Below are 26,593 nucleotides of genomic sequence, written 5' to 3'. Positions count from 1 at the left end.
GGTGTAAGGCAAACTGTACCTTCTCTGCTGAGAAATATACATGATTTACAGTATGGAAGTTGCCCGCCCCCCCCACCCGTCCCGCCCGCCCCCTCCCCATCTCACCATTGCATGTGTTCACTTACAACAAACAAAAACAGAACAGAACATAAAAGGCCAGTCTTCTTCGCCACCTCAGACATCTGGCAGTTTCAGAACGCCTCGGCACAGTCTGTCAGTACATTATCAGAGCATTTTCATAGTTATTGGGATGTCTGTCCTCTTACAATTATTGTTTGCCTTCGCGCCCACGCACACCGTAAGAAAACAAGCGTGACAACAGCAAGTGTGCCAGAGTTTTTTCTCTCTCTCTCTCTCGTTACGATTGGGCAGGCAATGCCAAATCCCCAGGACATGACATCAGAAACGATGGAGAGTATCCCCGTTTGTACTTTCGGTCCACAGGGGCAGGAAGCGGCGACCGCCCGTCCGGCTCTCGGACTCAGTCTGAGGGCCTCGTCGCGGCTACATACAGTCCTCTTGTCCCTCTGTGGTACATGGTTACCGATCTCTCTTCAGAGGAAGTTTACATCATTAGTTGTTTTTTTTTTTTGTTTTTTTTTTTGTTGTTTTTTTTGCAGTTACGTTTCAGTCGCTCCTCTCCTCAAAACAGATTCTCTTCAAAGATAGCCATTAAGTCACTTTGGAAATTCATGTCAATCGTTGCTGCCATCTGGAAAGAGAAAAGAACAATTCATGTCAACAAATGTGAACACAATGTCGATTCGTTATCGTTACTGTACGTGCTAAAATCCGTCTCACAGCCTTTGGTGCGCATCACGTCATCCCCTCTCTTTTGTATTTTCTGACAATTTCCACTCTATACACTCCAATAAAGCAGAAACTCATCTCACCGCTTCTCGCCTCCTCCTCTCCTGCTCCCGGCGGCGCGCTAGCTCCCTCTGTTGGTCGAGCGGGTTCTGTGCGGCGGGTTGAGGCGGTGTGGGGGGCTGGGGGGGCTGCTGGACAGCGGCGGGCGGGGGCTCCTGCTGCTGCTGCTGCTGCTGCTGCTGCTGCTGCGAAGGGGCTTGGATGTGCTGCTGCTCCAGCCGCCTCCGGGGCTCCTCGTGCACCCTTCTGCTCGGCTCTATGACGTCCTCTTCATCCCGACCCCTGGAAAACATTCAGGCCAGTAATTTATACCGGGTGAAGTCAAATGCTTTCCATCTTGCTATACAGGCTTCAGGAATCTCCTTGATGTGTTTCCAAATTTAGGTCACTGTTAGAAGCACAAGGTTTAAAAGATCGAATGCTGATGAGTCTCTGTACAGAGCGCTCGCTCGCTGTGTTTTGATTTTGAAGTTTTGATTTGGACACCAGAATTTCATTTGGGTAAATAAGAGCAAATCTACGGCTGTTCAACTACGAGGCATGGGACGCCCTCCTCTACTGCAGCTCTGCTTCCTGATTTAGGCTGATTCATGTGGATTTTTACATAAAAATCTTGCATATGGCATCGTTCACAAGACAGTGATAGTAAGCTGACAAGATGCTATGGTGTTTCAGTGTATTAGTGATGACATGATCAGTCCACAGCCAAACACAGCACAAAAATAACCAGGTCTATTCATTATTTTGAGATGACTGGATCATAAGCTTAGAAATGCAACCTGCTGTTGTTGTTGGTAAGAGCTGTGGACCTCCAGTTTGGCCACCAGAGGGCATATTACCACCTGACAGCCTCAGGTTTCCCATATATTCATTGTATTTGGGCGCCCGCTCAAGTCAATAAGCAACCACCCAAGTAAATTCTGGAGCTGTGATGCACTAAGTGTTCAAACAAATCTACTGTCAAGTGTGTTACTGAGTCACAGCCATAATTCATTGCGCCTATTTGGTCAAACAGTCGGGGCTCATTTGAGTTGTGTTGGGTCTGTGCCGACATGAACTGAATAGAGAGACATAGCTTAAAACGTAGCCTGTGCAACATTTACCGACTATTACACTCACACTTGATTATTGTTAGTTTTGTGAAGCAAGGTCCTCAACTAGTGCTTAATTTGTGCTGGCACCTCGCGGTTTTGGACTACCTGCATTCCGGTACTTATTTGCGTGGACCTGGCACCTCTGGTGGCATGAAAGGTTTTTTTTTTTTTGTCTGCCATGTAATAATCCCAATAGCTGACTCTTCCTTTCCCCTCCCTTCCAAAAACCGAATTGGCTCATTTCCATATGAAGACAGGTGATTACCCTATTAGAAAGTAGCAACAAGCGCACAGTAATCACGTCACACGAGTGAGCTGCTCTGCAGAGTATATGGTAAACTTCAGACATCCTCATGGCTAAAAGACAGTTGAATTTGCTGTCCATATGTCCGCTGTGTGGACTATTTTGGGAAAATTAGACAAGGTAAGCGTGTTTTTTTTTTGTTTGTAAACTGTTCTCTGCTGGGACAATAACATCTAAATTCATATTTGCATAGATTAAAACAGAAATTATTTGGAGTGCGGACCTGTAAGTCCCACAGTTAAATATGTGGGACATTGCGCATGTTATGTTGAGTGTCCAGAAATAATTGGTTGAGTGAAGGGCTGTAAGCCACATCAATGTGGGCAAAACCAGCACGGTCCAGCTGAGTGTGCACATTTAGGCCGACTTCTAGCTGCATGGCATGACCATGATACGTTTTATTGCTGTCATTTCATTATTCGCTGACATTGTTTCCTACGTTCAAAGTAGATATCCTATGAAAGTATTTGTGTTGAATATTGATGCGTAACTACTCGAGCCAGAATTTGTCTGGTAAATGGTTGAAGCCATTGCAGTTTCCTTAATGTGTTTATGTATGATTGGGATATCTCCCAGCCAAGTATATGGGCATTTTATGTTGTGCACAGCGCAGTTACATCATTAGTCCACTACTTGAAGGGCAGGTTTGTAAAAACCCATCGTTTTGGACAAAATGAGCATTATGTAGCCTATGCAATAATCAAATATTGTTATAGGTCAGCAGTAGTCGGAACTCTAGGTCATATAGTCGGTCGTTTCGTAATGTTTAGGGTGTTGGTCTACAGTAAGCTGTATGGCTGCACTGAGCACCACCGTGCCTCCAATGCGCTTGTTGTCTTGACAACAACCTTTTCCCTCCACACCAACATGCGGGAACACCGACCACTTGGTGTTCCGGGACCTCATCATTTACAAATTAAGCATTGTCCTCAACATACAACAATAGTATATCATGATTTCAATAAGTAAAGGTAAAGTGCCAACCTGGGGGAAACACTGCAGCCCTCTATATATTTTTCTTCCTGTCTTCTTGTCTCTCTTACCGTAGTTTCTCCTGCTCTCTGCGTAGCCGGTCTTTCTCCGCCTGCTCTGCCTGGGCCTTCAGGGCCTTCTCCCTCTCCTCTTTCTCCCTGGCGGCACGGCGGAACTGCTCAAAGCTGTCGCTCGACGACTTCACCGCAGATGAGGGCGCCGATGTGGACTTCTGCGCCAGGCTGGCCCACGAGCCCATGTTCTTCAGTTTCACATCCTGAGAAACACACACAAGGACGAGAGGGGGAGGCATGTTAATCGTCAATCGAATCACAAAGCTCGTAATCCTCCAAGCTTAATACACCGAGTGCTGAAAATTTTATGAGATGTAGGAGATGATTAAAAAAATAACTGACCCTTGCACCCACCTGTACCTTTTTGGGGGCAACAGGTGCCTTGGACTCCTGCTTGAACTTATCCTTGTCTAGCAGGGAGGAGGGCGGCCCACTGGGCTCAGAGGAGCGGATGACAGGCCGCGAGCTGTCCATGGGCTTCACATCTGCTCAGCGCACACACACACACACACACACATGCGGTCTCAATATCCTGCACAGGCTCTAGTTCTTATGTATTCCAAACATAGAAAGACAGAGGAAGAACAGGACTCCTCGGTACTCACTTTGTTGGCCGTGGCCTGGATGAGAGGGCTTGTTGTCGGGATGTTTGTGATGGTCTGGTCTCATGGCGGGGTTGAAGGGCTCCCCTCTCATCACTGGTGACGGGGGAAGCTTCTCCTCCTTAGACACAACGTGGCTCATGGGGGCCCTCTGCTGCTTGGCAAGCACATGGCATCACAGTCACACACAGGGATACAGAAACACACTGTAGCCGTGCACAAAACTAGACACAAATACTTTGTTTCCTACCTATGCACACAGGTTACTCACCTTTTTGGGCTGCATGTTGTGAGGTGGAGACTGGTGAGCCACAGGTGGATACTGGGGTAGTTGTGGGGAATGCATCATGAGAGGGGAGGGGTTGTCCCTCAGGTGACCTGTCAACCGAAGGAAGGTGCTTAAAACTCCAACCTAAATCATCTACACAGCATTAATTCTGCTAATCCAGGAATGCCATTTCTGCCTCATCTTCTGGGTCTCACCTGTGTTATAAGGGTCGACCTTGATCTGCCGAGGGGAGGGCTGCTGCTGCTGCTGCTGGATGATCTGCTGTGCTTTGCTGGCCGGCATGGACACCTTGTGTTGTGACCCCTGGGACTGACCAGCCTGTCCTGGGTAGCTCAGTTGCTGCTGCTGTTGCTGAGTGTGCTGCATGTGGCGGGCCTGGTGTGGGGGCATCTGTTGGGGCTGCGCCTGGTGCGATGGGGCTGACTGAGCCTGGGACTGGACAGAGAGCTGGGGAGGAGGCAGGGAGGGTTGGGAGGAGAGCTGAGATTGCACCTGGACAGACTGCAGCAGAGGGGCCTGGCCCGGCTGCTGCTGCTGCTGTTGCTGCTGCTGCTGCTGCTGACGAGCCTGCGCCTGGAGGGACTGCATGGGCTGCTGGGGCTGCCGGCCTTGCTGGAGCTGCTGCAGGTAGAGCTGTACGTGGCTTAGAGGCAGCGGAGGCCCCGGCTCCTCATCATCCTCCAGCAACATCTGGGGAGGCTGGGAGGACAGCAAGCCCTGAGGGGTGAGTGTTGGGGGGGAGAGGGGCCGTTGGTGCAGGGGCTGAGGAGGGTGGAGGATGTGAGAGGGAAGTTGGTGCTGAGGTGGGGGTGCTGACTGGGGCTGGAGCTGCTGTTGTTGCTGCTGCTGCTGCTGCTGTAGGGTGGGCTGCTGCTGGGGAGGTGCTGGTTGCTGCTGGGGGGGTTTGGGAGGTAGAGGTGCTGCCTTGTGACTGGGCCGAGAAGGCTGCTGAGGCAAGGCATTGTGCAAGGCTACAGTTGGAACACAGAGGGAGAGAAGAAGAAAAAGTGGATTAGATGTCACAGTGGTGTGGTTTTTAGTACCAGTCCCTCCAGAGGTTTTTTTGTGATTGTGACCAAAAACACCAGATTTTTTTGGTTGTAATTTGCAGAATTTTAGATATAGATATAGAAATAGAAATAGAAAATATGCAGGAATACCTCCAGCCATACCTGGAGACGGGAGGACGGGATGCTGGTTGAGGAAGGGGTGGGTCTCGGGGGACACTGGGCCAGCAGCAGAGTGGGCGTTAATGTGGGGGCGTGCAGGTGAGGAGGAGTTGCCCGTGTGGTGGGGCAGATGCATGAGGGGTTGGCCGAAGTGCGGCAGGGAGTCGAAGCTATTCTCCAGCATCTGGGAAGACTCCAGCGCAGCTACAGGGGGAGCCATGAAGCCTGCAGGAGACGGCTGATGCTGCTGATGCTGCTGATGCTGTTGATGCTGCTTCATCTGACCGCTGGGCTGGAGGCCCGGAGCTTGGGGATGAAGCCCAGCCTGAACCGCAGGACCGCCCTGAATGTGAGGATGCGTCTTCTTTCCTTCCTTCACAGACAGGCCTTTCTTCTTCTGCTGCTTTGGGACCATTCCTGAAAAAACAAAGGATGTAAAAAAAACATTAGGCACTTCATTTTTGTACATTCTTGTAATTAGGGGGATTTGAGTGGTAAAAAGCTGCATGCCTCACCTGTCTCCTCAGCTTCACTGTCTGAGCTGGAGCCACTGCTCTCTGAAGAGGAACCAGCCTTTTTGGAGGCAGCCAAGGCCTCCATAGGCTTCTCAACTGCAAAGAGGAGAAAGAGCAATACATCGGATCACACATTGTTTCCAGGATAAAGTGTCAAAACAAGCACACGCTCAGGTGTTAAAACAGAGTGACCAGTTCGACTAGTTCCCTACAGCGGCTCACCTGGGACCTTCTTCTTCTTTCGGAGGCAGGAAGACACATATCTCTCCAGCTCGCGCAGCGTCGAGGGTTTGAGCGTCTCAAAGTCAATCTCGATCTCATCGGGGTTGGAGTTCTTGAGCGAGGGCTCTCTGGACTGGATGATGTGCACCACACGGCCCAGTTTGTCTCCAGGGAGCTTGTTGATGTCCAGGCTCAGCTGCCTCTTCTCTTCGTAGGACATGGGCTTGCACTTTTCCCCTGTGGCTGATGACCCAGCTGCCCCCATGTCATCTTCCAGGTTGGGAACAGGCTGCAGGATGGAGGGGTGATTGTTTTTCAGCCCCTCTTTTTTACTACAGAGACAAAACACAAACATAATGGTGAGGGTTGTGGACAAAATAAAATATTGTTTGTGTAGTGCCCAGGCAATGGCTACAGAAACATCCATCATGTAACCGTCATGCAAGGGTTTTTCTAAACCACTGCCTGATTTGGGGTGGAGAAAGTTGGTACAAAGCTCATTGACCCACCTGGGCTTCTTCTTGGGAACGAGCTCCTTGTTGCTATTGTTACTGGTCTTGGTCTTCTTAGAGAGCTGCGGAACTGGTGTAGTTTCCTGGATCTCATCCACCAGGCCAGGCATACCTCCTCCTTTCTTCTTATGCTTCTCTTTTTTCTTCTCTTTCTTCTCCTTCTCTTTTCTCTTTGGTTTGCTGGCTTGTGGCTGGGACAGGGCGGCCAGCTGCTCATGGACAGCCTTCAACTGTATCAAGAGAAGAGACCACGAGTCAACCAAGGGAACCAAGGGCTGGACAACGAATTTAATCCTACTGAGGCAGGAGCGCTACACTGAAGCTTCTCTGGCCACTGACCTGCTCCTGGAGCTCTGCCAACCTCTGGGCTCTCTCCTCCTCAGAGTCGTCTGTGGAAGACTCTGACTCGGAGGACGAGTCACTGGAGCTGTCGGAGGACGAGGCGACGCGGCCCAAAGGCGGCTGAGGCTTGACGGGGGCAGGGTGGTGGAGTGTAGGGGCTGGGGCAGACACCAGCGGCTTGCTCTCGGGTTCATCTGGCATCTTGGCAAAACGCATCTCAAAGACATCCTACAAAATAAGCAGAGACAAACAAACTGAGCAAAATGTATGCTGATGTTTGTGGGAACATACTGAAAAAGATTACTGAAGCTCAAGCGATCGGTTTTGTGGTTTTATTTGGTTAAATTTGAGAGTTCTTGGACTTGATTGACTACAAAATCCTTCAGGTAGACTGCTAAGTTACGCATTAACAGCACTGTGGGGTAAGGTTGGGCATTATCAGTTTTTTTCATATGACAGTATCGTTTCCATATTTTTGCGGGATATACAATTTTATCACAGAATTGTGAAATTATGTCCCAGGGATATTGATCATGATGTTTTTATCATTGCGGATGCCAAATTCCTGCTACATCGTTTACAATTAGAACAAAAATAGCCATTTTTAAAAATCCAATATATATTTTGTTCATCTAGTCAGCCAAAACAAGACTGGATAAAACATGATCGCTGACATCATACAGAACTTAAGGTTTGCTGGTAGTTCTCTCTAAGATGTGATAAAGATAGACTTTTTTAACATGCCCAAATATAATGGGGCTCCGGCTGGGTAGTCTTCTTACGCCTTAAAACAAACACATAAACAGTCTAATAGAGGCTATTATAGCTCCCTTTCTGGCCAAAAAGACAAACGGTGTTTGTTCACCTTAAGTTGTGTGTAAATTGGGTCAGGTCTGCTGGCAGAAGTATTTGTGTACGAGTCTGGAAATTAGTTCAACATCTGGTTTGAACTAATAAACGGTGGCAGTTACCATATTTGTAATTTCCCTCACCTTCCCTTAGAGTGGCTGTTTCAAAGTTAGCCTGCATGGATATTTAGCACTCCAGTCACAACTTCTAGTGGCGCTGTTATACATAACAATTAATAAACAGCAAGCATATGTGATAGCCCAATTAAATTATCATTAAATTACCATAAAACTCCAAACAGCTCATGCAGCATAATCCATGTGTTCTGAAGCCAAACGATAACACTATGGGTCCAAAAGTAGATTTTCCGCACTTGTTCTACAGCCACACAGTCACTAAAGTAGTAAGCCGATGCAGCCTTCAGTGCTGTCAGAAATATTATAAATACAGGTATAGGGCACTTGAACAACCCCATGATGTCGTAAATACAAATGGGAGAGCCGATGATACCCAAGATGCCAACATGTGACATTCTCACTCTTTGTTGAACATTTAGGTGTCATATACAGCATATACTTTTAGCCAATAAACTTATTAAAATATTAATTACAAAACTGATGCAAATATTCTCTTCATTCTGCTATTGCAGCACAAAGTAGCTCTGTACCACTTGGTTTCCTAGATAGTCATCATAAAAGCTGCTTTTGTTTCAGGGTCCGTTTTGTGGGGGAAAAAAAAAAAAAAAAAAAACTCTAATGGAGACCCTGAGTGGAACGTAAATTATATCACTGTATTGAATATGATATCTTGATTATTTTCAAATACACCAGTGTATGATAATATTGGGATACAGCCCAAAACTTGTATAGGGGGAAAATAATTAAATATCATGATGGTTGTTATCATTGTTGGTTTGAAAAGGTTACAGAGAAAACTTTACACTGTCATTTGTCAAATCGATTGTTTGCATGTTAGTGTGTTTACCTGTAGCTTGCGTGCCATTGCCACCACCTCGTGGTCTGGTGGATTATACTTGTAGCAGTTGGAGAACATTAACCGTACGTCAGCAGCAAACTCCTGGGCTTCCCTGTATTGCCTGTTCTCCAGCTTGACCTACAAACACATCAAATCAAGGACATTAACAGCTAGCCATGCGACAAATCCTTCCTCTTACAAATACCTTCATGGTGCCCTTGGTTAAACCATGCTGTCTTCAACACACCTTGATGGTGCTGAGGTCCATGGGGTGTTTGATGATGTCATGGTAGTCGTGTAGTCCCAGTGTAGCCACGTCCACAGGTTTGTAGAACGGCCAGGCGTAAGCAGCGTGCTTCTTGGAGAGCATGTCCCTAACGAGGCTAGCACAGTATCCCAGCTGATCCTGCGGCTTGGGGCTATGGCCTCCGCTTGGTCCACTCAGTCCCATCCCCATGCCCATGTGATGCTGGGAGTCTGGGGCGTCCTTCTTGATCAGTTTAGAGGGCCGGGCACTCTCTCGCCTGGGCAACGTCTTCCCCGACTTGGACTCTGCTGGGGAAGACTCACTTAACTGGTCGTTTGCTGTGGGCGTTGTAGTGTCTGCTTTCCTTTTCTGGCTCTTTCTCTGCTGCACAGCGGAAAAAGTAAAGAAAGCAGAGAGATGGGGAGAGTGGGAGGAAAATAAGTGATTAGATTAGATTAGATTGAGATGCCAAAAACGTAACCATACTCGTCTAATACTGTCTGGCGTGCTGAACAACATGCCCATCTGCCCAAGCATATTTCCCCTCTGTCAGTCACACTCACTTTGGTCATGGGTACAGGGTTCTGCAGCATGGGGGCAGTGCTCTGGATGGACGTGGGGGGAAGGGGGGTCTGAGTGGGGGGAGGCACAGAGGTCATGATGGGGACTTGAGGAGTGCAGTCTGATGGGCCCAGGGAGTAGGGAGCTCCGAGCTGTGGCGCGTGGCTAGGTAACGTCGGGGGCACACGTGGGGGCAGGGCCTGCATCATAGGCTGGGGAGGTAGAGAAGGCGGGCCCTGCACTGGTCCTCTGGTCTGTGGCGCTGCTGACAGGTTGGACAGACCACGTGTTTGTGGGGTGGTGGACGAAGGATCGATGATGGGTCCTGGTTTCAAGTTCAGACCTTGATAAGAGACAAAGACACTTAGATCAAGAACCCGTCTCATGACCGACAGTAGCACAAAAATTTGTTGACAGCACATATTGGCCTGAGGGGGTGAATCACATACCTCCTTCCCGCCGGCCCCGGCCACGTCCCTTGCCTGTCATGACAACAATCTCAGTCTCTTGCTCAGGCATTTCTGAGACCTTTTGGAGGAAAAGCTTCTCCAGTGCCTCAGCCATTAAGACTATGTCATCTCCAGGCTGCAGGGGGAGACAAACACTCTTAGAAAAGTACAGGCACATCCGCATCTTTGGCATCTATGTCATGAAGAGCATTCATGGTCATAATAGCTCCAATATACAACTATTTTACCTTGTTGTATATGTAGCAGTTGGTAAACATCGTGCTGAAGTCTTGGATACATTCTTGGGCATTCCAGTAGTAACTGTTCTCAAGCCTTTTCTTGATTGTTCCCATGTCCATAGGACATTTGATTATTGTGTAATAGTCCTAAAATGGTTAAACACAAGTACTTAGTCAATGCAAGCAAGCAATGTAATGCAGCTGTGTGAACCTTTTCAATGTTGTTACATTAGTGGTTTTCCATTAGTGTGGTATGGCATTCTGCTGTGCTTTGAAGTGAGCTCAAACAATGAAAATAGATCATGAACCCATATTTTGGATTTTTGCACAAGGGCTAACCTTTTGCTTGGATTTTAATCAAATGAGAATACCGGTTGTCATTTAGCGTTACAGCCCATTTACTAGGGCCGGGCAATTTATCGATATTATATCAATATCGTGATATGAGACTAGATATCGTCTTAGATTTTGGATATCGTAATATCGTGATATGGCAAGTGATGTAATTTTCTGAACTTACCAGACTGTTCTAGCTGTTCTATTATTTGCCTTTACCCACTTAGTCATTATACCCACATTACTGATGATTATTTATCAAAAATCTCAATGTGTAAATATTTTGTGAAAGCACCAATAGTCATCCCTACAATACTGTTGCAATATCGATATCGAGGTATTTGGTCAAAACTATTGTGATATTTGATTTTGTCCATATTGCCCGGCCCTACTTACAACTGAACATTTAGCCCACTTTGTAGAAAATACCGAGATATATATCGTGTATCGCCATTCAACCTAAAAATACCGAGATATGATTTTTGGTCCATATCGTCCAGCCCTACCATTTGCTATTGTCTGCATCTAGTTTACATTACCCCCACTCATTCTGCAATGCATGCTATGTGTACAGAAACTTCTTTCTTCTTCTTTTAACATTTACTACTTTACAGAGTTAAACCTAGCCTGAAATTAACTGCTGTCCCGCCTAACAAAGACATCCAAAATAAGAAGACAAGGATGTGACAAAAAAGTTTATAGGGGGACACAGGGATTATTTCCTGGCAGAGATTTTAATTTCTTCCTGTGGGTGTCAGGTGACTGACAGTAAGTACTGCGTAATTACACAGAATGTCAGTGACCGGTGAAAAGTTTTGTCTACATCTTATGTTTATATTGTGACAAGCACACCCTGCAGCTTCCTCTGAAGACAGGAAAACGAGCCCTGATATTTCCAACTACGCTGACTGTGGGCAGACGCCACCAAGAATAATGTTAAGGAGAGGAGCAACATACTGTAGATGGTTGGCACAAAAAAAATAAAAATAAACACCGGTATTATCATTTAAGGATTCTGTGCTTGATTTTTTTTTTAAAATATCAACATAAAGCATATATCAACATATAACAAGCATATATCACCATAAGGCTACAGCTGGAATATAAGGACGCTAAGAAATATGGTGACAATGTGCATGTCATGCTATGTGCACCACTGAGATTCCTGAGCTGCATGCCATCACGCATGCAGACTCAGACAAAGCGAGCACTCACAGGCAGGTTTAGCTTGACTGCGTCCACTGGTGACTGGAAGGGCCAGGAAAACTGGTGCTTCCAGAGGGACTTCAGCACCACCTTGAGCAGGTACTGCAGCTGATTGGTCTGGCGCTTGGGCCGGTTGGTGTTGATGTACTCTGGGACTATGACGGTAGCGCTGCCGTGGGGCTGGGTGGGGGGCTGCCCCTGGCTGCTGCTGCTGCCTGACATCTGCGCTGCGTCCAGGCCGTCCCCCATCCTAACAGGGTTGGGCGTGGGCTCGGGTCCCGGGGCGGGAGCTGGAGCTGGAGCTGGAGCTGGAGCAGGGGCAGGGGTGGCGGTGTTGGCAGGACACCAGTTCAGTCTTGGCCCCGGCACAGACTCCACTGACAGAGCACCGCTGATCCCATTGCACTCCTCACTGGACTCTCTGGGGAGGGAAGGGAGCACACAGTCATTAACATGTCTATACACCGCAAGATGAGCCTTTATAGCTGCAACCATTTACCGCGATTAACCCAACTCATTAACAAGTTCGTTAACAAGGTCATCATTGTACTGGTATCATCTAACTTTTGTTGCCGTGCTTATCTTCATTAATCACTGCGTAGTTTACTTGACATCTGAGAACTCTTTGAGCCATTAGTTCCTCTTGGATGTCAATCATCCAACATCAGCTGCATCAGTTGGTAAAAAGAGCATCATATTCTAATAACAACAGAACAGCTAGCCTAACGCATGAGATATACTGATATATATTAATTCTCCACTGCTTTGTATTGTATTAAAATCTCATGTGTACGTCGCTTTGGATAAAAGCGTCTGCCAAATGGGGCGGCTGTGGCTCAGGAGGTAGAGCGGGTCGTCCACTAATCAGAAGGTCGGTGGTTCGAACCCCGGCTCCTGCAGTCCACATGTCGAAGTGTCCTTGGGCAAGACACTGAACCCCAAATTGCTCCCGATGGTTGTGCCAGCACCCTGCGTGGTAGCTTGCCGCCATCGGTGTATGAATGTGTGTGTGAGTGGGTGAATGCAGGCATTGTAAAGCGCTTTGGATAAAAGCGCTATATAAATGCAGTCCAGTCCATTTTGCAGTCCAAATGGGAAATTGTAAATTGTAATTGTAAATTACTTTGTTGTAGAACATTGTCAAGCGTAACATATCTACAGCAGACTGTAATGGTCACAGTGTAACTCTCTACCTAGTATGGACTTCTGTGTTGCTCTTAACTGTCCTGTGAAGTGTTGTCGTCATTTTGGGGCTTTCGAATTCAATCCGGATCCTTTTTTTTTTTTTTTTACCTATGGCAAAAATTAATTGGATTTTTGGATCCTGTTTACCAATTGTTCTGTTCTTAAAATGGGTGAAATAATGTAAGTAGACATGACATATGATGACGTTATTACATACTTTAACGCATTACTGACAAGGACAACCATGGTGCAAATGTTGCATTATCCTTGCGTCATAAAGCTGTTAAATCCTGGAATGCCAAGTATGGCTAGGTTTTTTTTTACATTTTCATTCTTACCCTAACCAGCTTCAAAACCCATCAGAATCCACCACCACAAATAAAGAAATGCACAATAGAGGAACCATCGGAAACAAATAAATAGTCAATATTCGCGTTGGACGTTGTTAAAGGCAATTATTTTACACCTCTATTCATTTTCACATTAGACTGAAAGGGGGCGGGGTGTCACACTTGAGAGGAGTATGGTGCAATACACCTGAAATAAGCCTCTGATGCAATTTTGTTTTTCCTCTGACATTTGAGCAGCCATGTAGCGTACTGTCCACCCTCAGAGCAGCTGCAGTGACAGTTTGTGAATTTGAATGTGGGCAGTAGCCTAACCCACATGAGTCTGAACTTAAGAGGAAGATTCTAAAAAATTCATTAAATTTCTCCTCATGTGGGTGGCTCACCGAGTAGAGCGTGTACCATAAGGCTCAGTCCTTCCCTCAGCGACTCGGGTTCGAATCCGGCCCGCGGTCATTTGCTGCATGTCCTCCCCTCTCTCTCTCCCATACCTTCCTGTTTCTCTCTCACACTTTCGCTATCAATGAAGCATAAAAAAAAAAAAATCTCCTCATGTGAGATTCCTGGTAGGGCAGAGAGCCCTACTTCATAAATGGATTTGCACCTTCAAGGGCTGAGGAAAAAAACAACACTACTACACCAATATGTTGAATTGTTCCCAATTCCCAATGATTGGTAAAATCCTAATATCAGTCCAAATATCAAGCTGATAATTTAGAGCCATCCGCTTCACAGTGACTGGTTCACAGCTGTTTCTGTTGTAGTGCAGAACCCACACTTGACAAAACCACGTCTGTTCAGTAGCAGCTGAATGAGTGGGCTCACTTAAGATTCAAAATCCAAACACCACAAGAAGAATTTAATAAAAGTATCACTAAAAGCAAGCTAACTCAAACACATCAAATCTATGTGCTAATCCGGTGATACCATGCAGATGTTCAACAGGCTGTCGCCAAACTTACAAAAGTGGTCTAAACTGGATCCGTTTAATGGCGTCGTCTCATGTTTCCTGTTTACATTTTTCTCCAAGTTCAGCACACTACACCTCACAAAGCTTACATTGTTTACATTTAATGTCCCTTTCCCTAATAAAAAGTATGGAAATCAGTTTTTGGTTCAATTTGTACCCTGAACCATAATCAATGATGCACATAATCTCATACTCAAGTACTCAAGATAATAAACTTTATTTTGAAACAATTCTGTCAAATTTAATGCACGTAACATATACAATATCACAATCCTACTTTAACCCTACTTTAACCTACTGTATCAAAAGCATACCAAGCTCTATAGAAACCAATGTTTTTAAGAGATGTCATGTTTTTTTGCAAGGATCCAATGCACGTAGTGAGTAATAAAAGAACAAAGCACTTCCCTTAAAAATGAGTTGGTTAGTTGTCTATTGTCTATTGCCTATCAGTGACGAGGTCCTTACGTAATCTCACACGCACAACTGAAACTACGGTTTCCCAATGCTGATACAAAAACAATATCAAGAGAAACTGGTCTGAATTTTCTGACGTACCCCAGTTCAACACAAACATAAACTGTCTAGCATAAAATGTTTGCCTAATAAGAAATGGTTTGATTCTTTCCGGTAGGATGGAACCAGAGCGGCTGTCATGTGAGGCACAACATTAAAGCCGTATCACGCAGCACACTAATTAGCAATTTCACATACATTATTAGGCCTCTAAGAATTTCCTGCATGTAAAGACAAAATATGTTGCCTAACTGTGGGGAAAAGACACCGCAAACTCTGGTTTAAAAGTGCAACTAGCAAAAGAAATCCATGCCTATGCTCTCATTCACTACAAGTACAGTGTGCCAGGAACTACATACTAGACTATGTGTTGGATTTGTTATGCCTTCCTGAAATATTATGACCTCCTGTTTATGTTACTGTCCAGATAAATCATTGTTGTTGATATGCGGAATCATAAAAGGAATGATTGTACAAACGGGTTTGGCTGTGTCAGTGAAAGGAGCAAATAGAAAATAGAATGCAATTGGGGTTTTTTTTTGTATCAGGAGATTCTAATTGATTTATAGCTATTAACGATAACCTATCAACACAAACACTATCGGCTCACAAAAGGTCATAACCATAAACGGTTAATTATGAGGAAACGTATGTTAACCACCACAGTTGATGTTAACCACACGGTACACACACACTGACCAAAACATGTTGATGACAAAAGTCTGGTAATACAAGGCTGCTGCAAATTAGCAAATTAACAGTTTGGATGGAGATGATAGATGTCTTTTGTGTGTATGTGAATCCTAAGTTTATGTACGCTGAATAAGAAAAAGTGAAACAAGGGACATAAAAGTCTCCACAGACAAATTACACAATCAGTTTCCTATAGACCATTCATTTAGACGCCTGTTTTTACAATTCCCAACATAAAAACAAGACTAGGTCTGACCTCATAGTTTCCACAAAAACGTTGCTGTGGCATATCTAAAGAATACCAATATTAGTTCATTCACAAAAATCCCGCCATTACAGAGCTGCACAGTATGAGTATGAGCTCAGAGGTGGGTTGGGTCTTGGTTTTGGCTGCAGTATCTGTGTGCTTTATGTGGATCTTTGTCTTCCCACTCAGTCTCAGGACCTGGGAGTGTTTAGGGATGTGGGCAGATTGGGGGGGGGGGCCTGGCGTCCTCTGGCTGCTGAGGAACTGTGTGTTCCACTACGCAGTGCGCACCCTCATTCCTACCCAACGTCCTCTCCTCAGGCTACATGTCAGGGACATCGAGTTCGAGAAAAAAAACACAGAGGCTGCTAAGACAGTCTCCAGCACCAAGGCCAAACACTAATCTAGAAATACTTGACTAAAAATAGAATATAGAACAAGAGAATGCTCTGAGGAAAAAAATTGATTGATCACAAGGTTGGGGAGTCAAACCACCATTAGACAGAGACAGCGCGGTCGTCCGGTCTTGCGCTCTAAAATCCACCCTCGCAATAGGGCCTTAAACATAAACACACACCACTGTATGGATCTGTGACTAACCTTGTTCTTGATGAGTCATTTTCTGAGAAGAGGGAAGCAGTTAGCACACCACATGATCACCGCCTTGGCCTCCCCGAGGCACTGAAACGCAATGGAGAATCTGACTAACTGACCAATATGTCGAATGACAACACTGGAAAAGAATTCACACCGGTCTAGTACTGGTGGTACCTGTCTGGCTGGAAGCTGAAAGCCTTTCCAAGTAAGACCAAAATAAAAAACACACTCATTTTTTAGTGAGTATTTATTAAAATTATAAACAATTTTGTGATCTGATCCCTCAATATCATTATACTCCAGCATGCAGTAAGGCCAGAAGTTTGAATTTGATGAATTTGAGCCATGAAGTGAGCAATATGGCTAGTTTTCTACCCATCACTCTACTGCCTTCTGCCAAAAGTTTATTACCGAACAGAATTATTTTACTTACCTAAGCTTTTAAAATAATTTTGTTCAGTAGACACCAAATGAAAAAAGGCATCCTCAAAACAGACTTAAGAAAGGTATACATCACTTTTAAAGACCATTCCCATTATTTAATAATTCATGAAATAAGCATCTCCAGTGCGACTCGCAGATCGTGTAACGAGTACAGTGCATGTGACAAGGTGACATGAAGCCTGTCATTAAGTCACTGGCTCATATATCCGATGAACAAAAGAAACACCGTATGAACTGATGTGTTTGGCTTCATGAAAGGCATAAAAATGGCTCTAATTGTTTTCTGTTTTGTATTAACAAGACTGTCAAAGACAGTCAGCCACCAACTCATGATGTGAGTCAGTGAGAGAGGTGCTTCATACTTCTCAACAAGGATCAAAGTTTGGGGGGGGCAAACTATTAGACACAGAGGGCCAGTGGGCAAAATTTAAAGGGCAAACTAATCCCTCTGCATGCTCAAGATGCTAATTAATATACCTTGAAAATAACTTTTGTGTTATCAAAGTGTTTAAAAAAGGATCAAATACAGAATAACTGACACTCTTTGGAGTACTGAACGGCCAAACATTCTTTGTGGAACTCCAAATTTGTCCAGTAAACGTTAATTTAAAGCCAATTCAAACCAGTAGAATTTAAAACTTGATGTCTTTAGCGACTCCTTGAGTCCCTTAGTGTTAGTGTTTTACATCACTGTCGCAAAGACTCCCCACTTGCTCCCCCTCTGTACAGAGAAGACATGTATATAGAAGATGTGATGTGAAACTGTCCTAATGTAAATCGAATAATGGAACTAGAATAAACTTGCGTAAGGAGGAGAGTTATTGTCCCCTTGGCACAAGACTTGTTCATCAAGAGCCAAATTCAGGTCAGTCAGTCTATCAGTCAGTCAAACGGCGCTCTCTCTCCTCGTACCGGGTAATGCTCGCTTGCAGTAGCAGTGGCTAATCCATGCGTGAGAAGAAAAAAAATGAACATTTTGGCTAACAGGCTACTATGATACTGAATGATGGCTATCCTACTGGAGCGTGCCAATATAATAGAGTGGATCTATTTTTCTTGACAATACACTAGGTGAATGAGATGGTTATCCTGATTACTTCAGGACTGTAGGAACTTCAACTACAGCAACAGCTGATGCTGCACACCTAGCTAGGTGTCCTGGGACTGCACAGCATCTGGATTTATCTGAGTCCTCTTCCTGTTTTGGTTGAGGCCCCTCGCAAGTCAATACTTCACATTTTGTGGGAAATTGTACCCGGGAACACATAGAATAAACACATAGAAAGCAACATATAGAATAAACCAATTTTCAGGGCAATGCAGCTATTATACTATGCAATCAAACGAATCTGAGAATGATGTATTATGGTTAATATTCTCCACTTGGGGGCTTTGAGCAATAACCCACAAGAGGCTGTGCTGTAGTGATCAGCATGGCCTTGAGTGGACAAATGCTTGTATAAAATGGCAGTAACACATCACTATATTAAAAAAAAAGAATGCAAACGTTCAATGAATCTGATTTTTTAAACTCAAATAATGGTAATAAAATGTTTTTTTTCTGTCTAGTCCTCAAGCAGTAGCTAAACAAAGTGGTTGTTATGCAACACCTAAGTGGGGGTATGGGTGGTGATGTCCAGAGAGCACATCAATATTTAAATTGCCCGTTATGTGATCACAGGTGTGTGTTCATCAGGTATTTTACAACAGCTTCGAACATGACTCAGATAATCAGTACAAAGAACTGTAATTATCCAATTTATGGATGGGTGGGCCTGCAATATTTGTTTAACATCAACCTTTGTGATTTTATGAATTGTTTTGTAAATATTTAGATACAACATTAAAATAATTGTAACAGAGTGGAAGTAACTATGTAGTGCTCCAACTGAGTGAGAGCTATGGATGCAGACCAGCCCTTAGAGCGCTTCTGGTGTCATTTAAAAAAAACAAAAAACAACAACTCCACACTCCCTCTTGCAGTTTTGTACTCCTCCTCAGATAGCTGCGTTTGGTACCAATTATGTCATTGTCAATGCCGCACAAAAACCCAGCGTAGGCAAAGTTCAAGGAAGTAGAGGGCAATCTTGTTCAATGTAAGGTGCCATGGCTCCATGACAACAATGCTGAACCATCTCAAAGCATCCAACTATTTCTACAAGCAAAGAAGATGGATCTTGACAAACTAGAATGACAACATTTGTGCAGGCTCCAAGGAAATGTGACAAGAGGCCAAACTGAGACAATCTGCCCACATTGGCCACATCATTACTAAAAATAACCGATCAGTCCCGTAGAGAGCAGAACGTGATGCGATTAATTTTGTCCATGATCTGCTTTAGTTAACTCTGGCACGCCTCAAATGTGCAAATATTCGTTTAGACCACACACTGAATTAGGGTTGTCACGATACTAGAATTTCTAACTTCGATACAATACCCAGGAAAATATCGATATGCGATACCATTTTCGATACCACGGGGGAAAAAATTTATTTTCAATCTTTCTTTTTTTTTTAAAATATTGTTTTCATGTTAAAATATAACTTTAACATGAAAACAATATTTTAAAGCTGTCTGAGATCAAACAACACATTTTTGATTGACAGGTGTCGATCGCCTTCATGATTTGCTCTTTTTTATTGAGGGGAGTGAGCTTATACTGCACAAGCATGTGAAACATCATATTGCCTCCTGGCCTCTGCAGCAGAGACTGTAAGCAACTAAGCAAAAAACACAGACGAAGAGACCCAAACTAGTCCCTTAATATCCGACAACGCAGGGGGAAATCCCGGTGCAAACGAGACAGATGGACGGACAGACAGACAGACAGACGCTTCTCCATAACGTAGGCCCGATAAAACTCATTCAAAACTTTGCACTTACACAGCAGATTACCCTGCTCTAGTCATGAACCTATCAGAACACTTTTAGCTTGTTGAAGCAACAGATACCCACCAATGATAGGGAAAAATCAGCAGGGCTAGAGTTAGTGGATTATTATTGACAGAATAATTTTAATCGGACATTTCAGCGTCCGGTCGAGCCTTCTGACCGGGCCCGGGCAATGCATCTGAAAACCGGACAGTCCGGTCAAAAACCGGGCATCTGGCATGGAGTTTTCGGACTATTGGGGTTTCGGAATAATGGGCCGTCGGAACAATGGCATGGCACCCTGTAGCTAATGTTTGGTTTGCTAGCTAAACTAAAACGGATGATGTGCAGGGTACATTAACTTTTATGATAAATGTTTAATGCTTCAGTGATGTTGAAACGGGAGCTTTTGCTATCCTCTCGAAATTCTTTATATAGACTGGCGTGTCGGTCCTTAAGGTGCTTCACCAAGTTTGACGTGTTGTCCCCCTTCGTCGGCACCACTCTGTAGCATTGTTTGACTGAGGAACAACCCAGCTGACTGCTACTAGAGAGAGGATAGATACTGTTGCAAATGAGTATTGTATCAGTTTCAAGTATCGATACTTTTGACAACCCTACACTGAATAATAGACCATGAGAAAATGGACTACACTGTAGTCACTACAGCACATCCCTACAGTACATGTGTGTTGGAAAATCTATGTGGGATTGTTAGAGAGATTAAAGCAAAGTGTCCAAACAAGAGTCAACAACAGTAGAAAAACCTGAAAGGTGAAAAACACTAAGATGGATACCTGTTATCATCTAATGAAGACAAGTGTCATTTAAATAAGTGGAAACCCAAACTCAGGTAATGCAAGTCTCAAAATAGTTTCAGATTTCATAGGGCCCTACGCTAACTATAGCACAGAAAGGCACTCAATCATTTTAGTAACTTTAGTGAGGAAAGTTTGAAATTCTTGAAGACAGCTCCACTAAGGATGGAAATCTGTCCACTTTTCCCAGCAAACAACTGCTTTGGTCTACCAGCCTGATAGTAGGCAGTGTTTCCCCCAACTGTACAGGCTAACAGTGGTGTTGTGTGACTTTGTGTATTTGAAGTACCACTATGTACAATCAGTCCAATTATATTCAGTGTGAGTACTCTCTGTTGTCGTTAAGAGGGTTCAAGTACAACCATGTCGCAGAACCCTAGGGGGTGAAGCATTTTAATTCACACTGACTAACATTAAACATCAATGATACTGATGTTTTTCCATTTACTTTACACTTAGTCTACTTAACTCTTACACATAACCTACATTTTTCTGTATGTGTGCTGTCTCCTTCCATATTCTAATAATGACAATGATATTGAGAACAGATGATAATGTACACGCGTCTTGCACATTGCTATTTGTCTATACATATGGTACCTCCATCTGGACTTTTATGTACATTTCCAAATAAGCACATCCTGTACATATGTTACCTTTTTTCTTTTAAAATTTGTATGTAAGTTCTAATGCTGTTATCTTGCACAAAACTAATTATGCTGCAATTCATCCATTTTGCTATACTTGCGTAGCCTATATTTTACTTAAAATGTTCTAATGTTGAAATTGTTCGTTGATTATAAAACCTCCATTTGCTATATTCTTGCTTATACTCAACAATTCTCAGCAAAACCCCAATATATAGATTACAGAAGCGTATTTTAGAATTCCATGCAAGTCTCTGTTGAGTTTAATAAGGATGATTTATGTCAAGTAACAATACATTTTACTGTCAATCAAAATGGCCTTTTGTTACAATTATGATGTAGAATGTGAGGGATACTGTCAGAGGGCAAGTTAATTTTTCATGCCACCATTACTTTTTGTGGCCAATTATTGCCTTAAGTAAAGAGAACACAAAAATCCACTATCAGTCATAATATTAAGTTGCCTTGGACTCTCCCAGGAAGTCCCCATTGGGGATTGTAATCTGCCAATTTTGATCCCTGATGCAGCTGATGGAGATCTGGAAGGATGCTCACTCTTGGCACAAGTTGAGAAGAAGAGCAAACGTTTTGTGCGATTGACTCAAAGCCATTTCCTCAAAGGTCAACGGGGACACAGAAGAAGCAGCAAGCAGCCGATCTGAGCCAAGACAGCGTCTACCAGAGACACAGGCAGGTACGGTGCAGATGGCTGGGGGACCGAGGACCAGACACAGCCGCGGCATTAACGACTTAGGACCCGGCACTTAAGAAAAACTTCCACAGGGACCAGTCAGACGCTGTTAGCCACAATATGAGCCTGCTCCAGCTGGCCTACAGTGCTTCATAGACCAGAATCTCATCATATACACACAGACACACATTACTGCCAGATGGTCCTCAGCAGCTCATTACCATCAGCGACAGGAATACCCACAGTGACAGTCATTGATATTAAAGCAATGTAACCACGACAAGAGTAAACAAACTTCTGGGAACACATCAGCAGATGCAGTCTGTTCCGTCTGCAATAACTGTGGGAGCACAAACTGCACCTACTGTAGGATTCGAGCGTGCGTAGTCTTGTATACATCCGCAGAAAGTAGACAATACAATACAATGACTCACCAGGTTTCCCGCATGTCAGACTTCCCAGCAATCTGTCATTTACTCCTGTGAACTGTCCTGGTGGTGCCCAGTGCTCCACCATATTCTCTCCCTCTCACTCACACACAGGCACACACATACTCCTTGTTAAGTCCCTTGTTTGTTTTTGTTTCCATTTCTTATCTCTTGTTTTTATCCGTTTGTCTCCTTTGTTCTCTGTAAAGCTGTATCTGCCAAACCTGTCTGTTAGACGCACTTCATGAATAAATTTGACTCAACATTAAAGTAGCAGTCTTTCTGCAAAGTGTGATTTATAATTTGCCCCACTGGAACAGTCACTAGATTTACCATGGAGTGATTTACTGGATTTACTATTGCGTTCTCAAAACAAACAAACCCACACTGCCTATCATGACGAGGGAGATAGGATTAGCTATCAGAGAGGAATCTAACCTTGTGATGTACGTTAACCACTTCCTCAAGTGAACACGTAATTACAATGCTAAGTTCCTGATGACATTTTGCTCACCTGGGTCAATTACTGGTGTCACTCCTAGCCTAAATCACTTTTCTAAGTCTAGTTTCACTTGAAAAATTCCAGTTTCCACAGATACTCTTCAGAACAGTAAGACTTTCCAGTAAGAAAGGTAATCTTATCAGGCCTAGTCGTTCTAACCCGAGTCGCATGTGTTCTTTTTGACTCGGACTGATTCTTGATGCCCGAGTTCTGCATTGATGACTTCATATGCAGTGAGAGTTCCAACCAGTCCATATGATAAATTAGTCTACACCGGTCTCAATGACCTGTTGTCAGCACAATGCCAGCATGTGAGACTAATCAAGTCGGCGGTAGCCTCCAATAGAGGTCAATCAAAAGGCCCGCTTCCTGCTGCTGCATGTCCTACATCCCTCTCAGCTCTGGAATAACAGTTGACCTTTGACCTGGACATAGATCACTGCAGACTGCTGTGGAATGTTTGGAGGAGAGGAAGTGGCTCTGGTTACTGAAGGGGGTGGGGGATGTTCAGCTCACACCAGGAAATCTGGTTCTGCGCGTAGCCTCACAGTGACTGTCCTACATGAAAGGAGGAGGAAAAAAATAATAGCAAAATGTCTGCATCTCTCATGAAAGTATACTATTAATCATTCATGTATAGGGGGAGGGGGGTGAGTTCAGGCAAAATGCAGGCCTGCAGATTCCACTTGAGGCCCTCACTAAGAGTCAGAAAGAGGGCCTGTTTTTTTTGTTGCCTGAAAGCAAAGGAATAAATAATTAATGGCACCACAGTGACAAGGCCAAGAACACCACTCCCTACTTGTTCATCCAACCTTTCCTCTCCTCTTTCATACGATCCCCTTCAACCCTTCTCCAGGGAGCAGCACCTCTCTAATGCTGCACTGCCTGCCAATACACGGCAATGATGTATTGATTCACTCTGATACAAAGAAATGTTCATTCATTGGTCTCTGTGCATTCATGTCTTCGAGTTTTCCATTTCAGTGTTTCCTGTGGAACGTTTGGTAGATGTGGGTTGTGGGGGTAATTTGGGTTTTGAGACCCAGGTTTGATCCTCCAGGATCAGTTCCAGTAGGTGTAGCAGTTTAAGAATGGCTCTTTACACTGAATGTACAAATCATTAGGGACACTGACTCTTCTCATGAGTAACGCCGATGAGGTGAATCCAGGTAAAAGCTATTATCCCATATTGATTTTCTTTATTAGATACCAATCACAAAGAAGGAGATGTAGATAAAGAGAAGCAGACAAGTTAAGAAGGATTTTGAGACAACTGAGATGTGCATTGTGCAAAAGGGGCTTAAAGTCAACACCAGGAAGATGTCCCTAATATTTTGTACATTCAGTGTACAAAACACTGAATTTGACCCATTAATCTTGTAGGACACATTGTGTGTGTGTCAGTGGAGGATAACATTCCCATTTCAGTGATAAAGATTGACTAAAATTCACTCCAATCCCACTCATTAGCATGCCAAACTTGACATGGGAAATGAGGGTGCAACAATATGTTCAAGTGACGGTACAATTTGATAAGATCACAATATTGCCTAGTACCGGAAATTAAGTTGAAATTAAAACATAATTGCCTTCATGGGACACGTTTCAGCTACTTGTTGCATCTTTGATATGAAAATGCAAAGATCTGTAAATCTGTCACTAGTCAACATTGCGAGAATTATTACTCTACTAGCTTGATGAGCATGATGCATCTCCTATCTTCATCTTTTATTTATCGTGTTTTAATCCTTATCATATCCTTTGCTTTTGCAATGACCCAATCAATAAAGTCCATCTTAATGTTGAAGTGTATTGGATAAGGAGCCCAAAGCCTTCTTAATGGGCAAACATATTGATTTTTGTATTCCGTTACCCTGCTATGGTTAGTCCTATCAGATCATGGATAGATCTGATATCACAAAAACATCTTCCAGCTCCACATGTGCGGTTCCCAGACCCCTAAAATTCCCAGACCCCTAAAAAGTAGCTTCCCAAGTTGAATATTCCACCTTTTAACTCAATCATCTCTCTTGTATCATGTATGTCTGTCGTCATGTACGTTTGTCTAGTAACACATCATTTGAGTACCTCTGGAACAAGGCATGAAGAAAAATACACAGCGCACTGGCAGTTGCCAAGGTTTCTATGGCAACGCTCTAACACTTCTTGCCCAATGTACTGTATTTTTAGCCTTGAACGTAGTTTTGGATGCTTTAAATGTACTACCATTGACCTGTATTTGTTTGCCATGGTAATAGACAAACACAGGAGAAGTACAAGTGATTCAAGGTTGTGATGCCACTGAAAATGACTTCTAAAAAGCTTTTAAATTCGCATGAAAATCCGCTTCAGTTGTTAGACATGGTGGTTTTAGACAAGATAAGCCTAAATATTAATAAAATGCTCCACCCAGGAAAATATAGATGGATTTGATTACATCTGCCTTATGGGGATCTAAATTAGCAGTGATATCATCTAGCAAGCTAAAGATCCACTATTTCCAATAAATCAGTCAAGGGCACAAACTTAAGGCCGATCCCCTGGTAATGACTACAGCATCTATGAGTCAGTGCATGACAACATGAACTGAGTCACATAGACTAACCATGACTCAGGCATATTTTAACAGGAAACGGCCTGAATCGAGCCAGCTCTTTCAGGTTTAACTTTCAGCCAGTTAGAGTGAGCAAGCCAAACCCTGCCAGGAATCAGGAGATGTTTCAAAATCCTGGCTACTGCCACAACACACACACACACACACACACACACACACACACACACACGCACGCACACCACCCCCTTCTTCCTCTGTAGTGCCCCTTCCCCCTTTCCACACACCCCCCTCTCTCACCAGGAGGTTGCTTGTTCATGGCTTCTGGCTGAATTCTGGACAACAATGCAATCCTCAACAAAACACTGAATATATACTGCCAAATTAGATTGTTGTAAAACTACAGATAATGCTAACAATGTGCTGTTCCCAGGAAGAATAACTTCAGGCTGTCTTCAATTTAGCCTTCTCTTGAGCATTTCACCATGTGTCTCAATGAATTATATTTTTTGTTTGTATGATGGTAAGGGTGGCAGTAAGTCTGAAAATATTTAAAAAGTTCGGAAGAGATTCTACCTCACCGCAAAACATTACCTTTTCACAGAGACCGAATGTGCAATTTTTTCCAGAAGGGCATCCAGTTTCTGAAAATCCAGCAAATCGTTTGACTTGGCATGCATCTTGTAATCCATTTATGAACTCCACTAAACAGAAACCAAAACTAAAAAAAAAGAACAAAAGAATGAAACATAAGTTTGTTTTTGCTTGTCTCTCATCCAAAACACGGGAGGGATTTATTCTTCGGGCTCCAGTATGTATCCTTAAATCCCAAGGTACGCGGTTAGTAATCCTTAGTCTAGTCCAAGCTGAGTTTGGGGGTGGCTGTTCCAGGAAAAAGGCCCCAGAAAGGAGCCTGGGAAGAGGGTGGATCCAGGCGGGGAGGAGAGGCTGTGGAGGCCTGAAGCCGGCGGGCTGTGTTAGCTGTGTGAGCCGGTCCTCTCTCTACCCCATCCCCCTCTCAGCAGTACAACGGCCCAGTTGCCACGGGCTCTTCGCTCCATTGTGTGTCCTCTCCGGGGCCTCCCCCACTCAAACGGACACCAGCAGCAAGAGAGAGAGGGAGAGGGAAGGCAGAGAGAAGGGAGAGAGGGCTCCGGTGGGATCCAGGAGGAGCACTTTGTTTCTCTGGCTCTCTCTCTCTCTCTCTAGCACAGACGGAGCAGCGTGCAGTTACTCAACAGTAAAAATGGCTCTGCT

The 26,593-nt window shown here is 44.1% G+C and overlaps 1 protein-coding gene across 2 annotated transcripts; it reads right to left on the bottom strand.

The window, feature by feature from the left end:
- Positions 1-110: 110 nt before the first annotated feature.
- On the bottom strand, positions 111-26,593 carry brd4 (bromodomain containing 4). Of its 2 annotated transcripts, none has more exons than XM_071536792.1 (19): positions 25,931-26,593; positions 11,837-12,248; positions 10,295-10,432; positions 10,047-10,182; positions 9,600-9,940; positions 9,037-9,420; positions 8,799-8,927; positions 6,963-7,193; positions 6,621-6,853; positions 6,112-6,443; positions 5,890-5,985; positions 5,378-5,791; positions 4,400-5,176; positions 4,188-4,294; positions 3,920-4,070; positions 3,669-3,799; positions 3,312-3,517; positions 894-1,152; positions 111-712 (listed from the first exon to the last, which is right to left on the bottom strand). In XM_071536792.1, the coding sequence occupies exons 1-19, from the start codon at positions 26,026-26,028 to the stop codon at positions 644-646; spliced, it is 4,644 nt and encodes a 1,547-aa protein (XP_071392893.1). In that variant the 5' UTR covers positions 26,029-26,593; the 3' UTR covers positions 111-643. The 2 variants fall into 2 exon arrangements, with proteins under 2 accessions (XP_071392893.1, XP_071392894.1); XM_071536793.1 differs by having other exon boundaries at positions 3,669-3,805; positions 3,920-4,067.

This window comes from Centroberyx affinis, unplaced genomic scaffold (assembly GCF_046629955.1).
Source record: "Centroberyx affinis isolate AG114_WGS23_722 - 3 ecotype Tasmania unplaced genomic scaffold, CSIRO-AGI_Caff_v1 ptg002940l_1, whole genome shotgun sequence".
Taxonomy (NCBI): domain Eukaryota; kingdom Metazoa; phylum Chordata; class Actinopteri; order Beryciformes; family Berycidae; genus Centroberyx; species Centroberyx affinis.
Note: the sequence above shows the minus strand (reverse complement) of the source record. Positions and strands in the feature narration are given on the sequence as shown.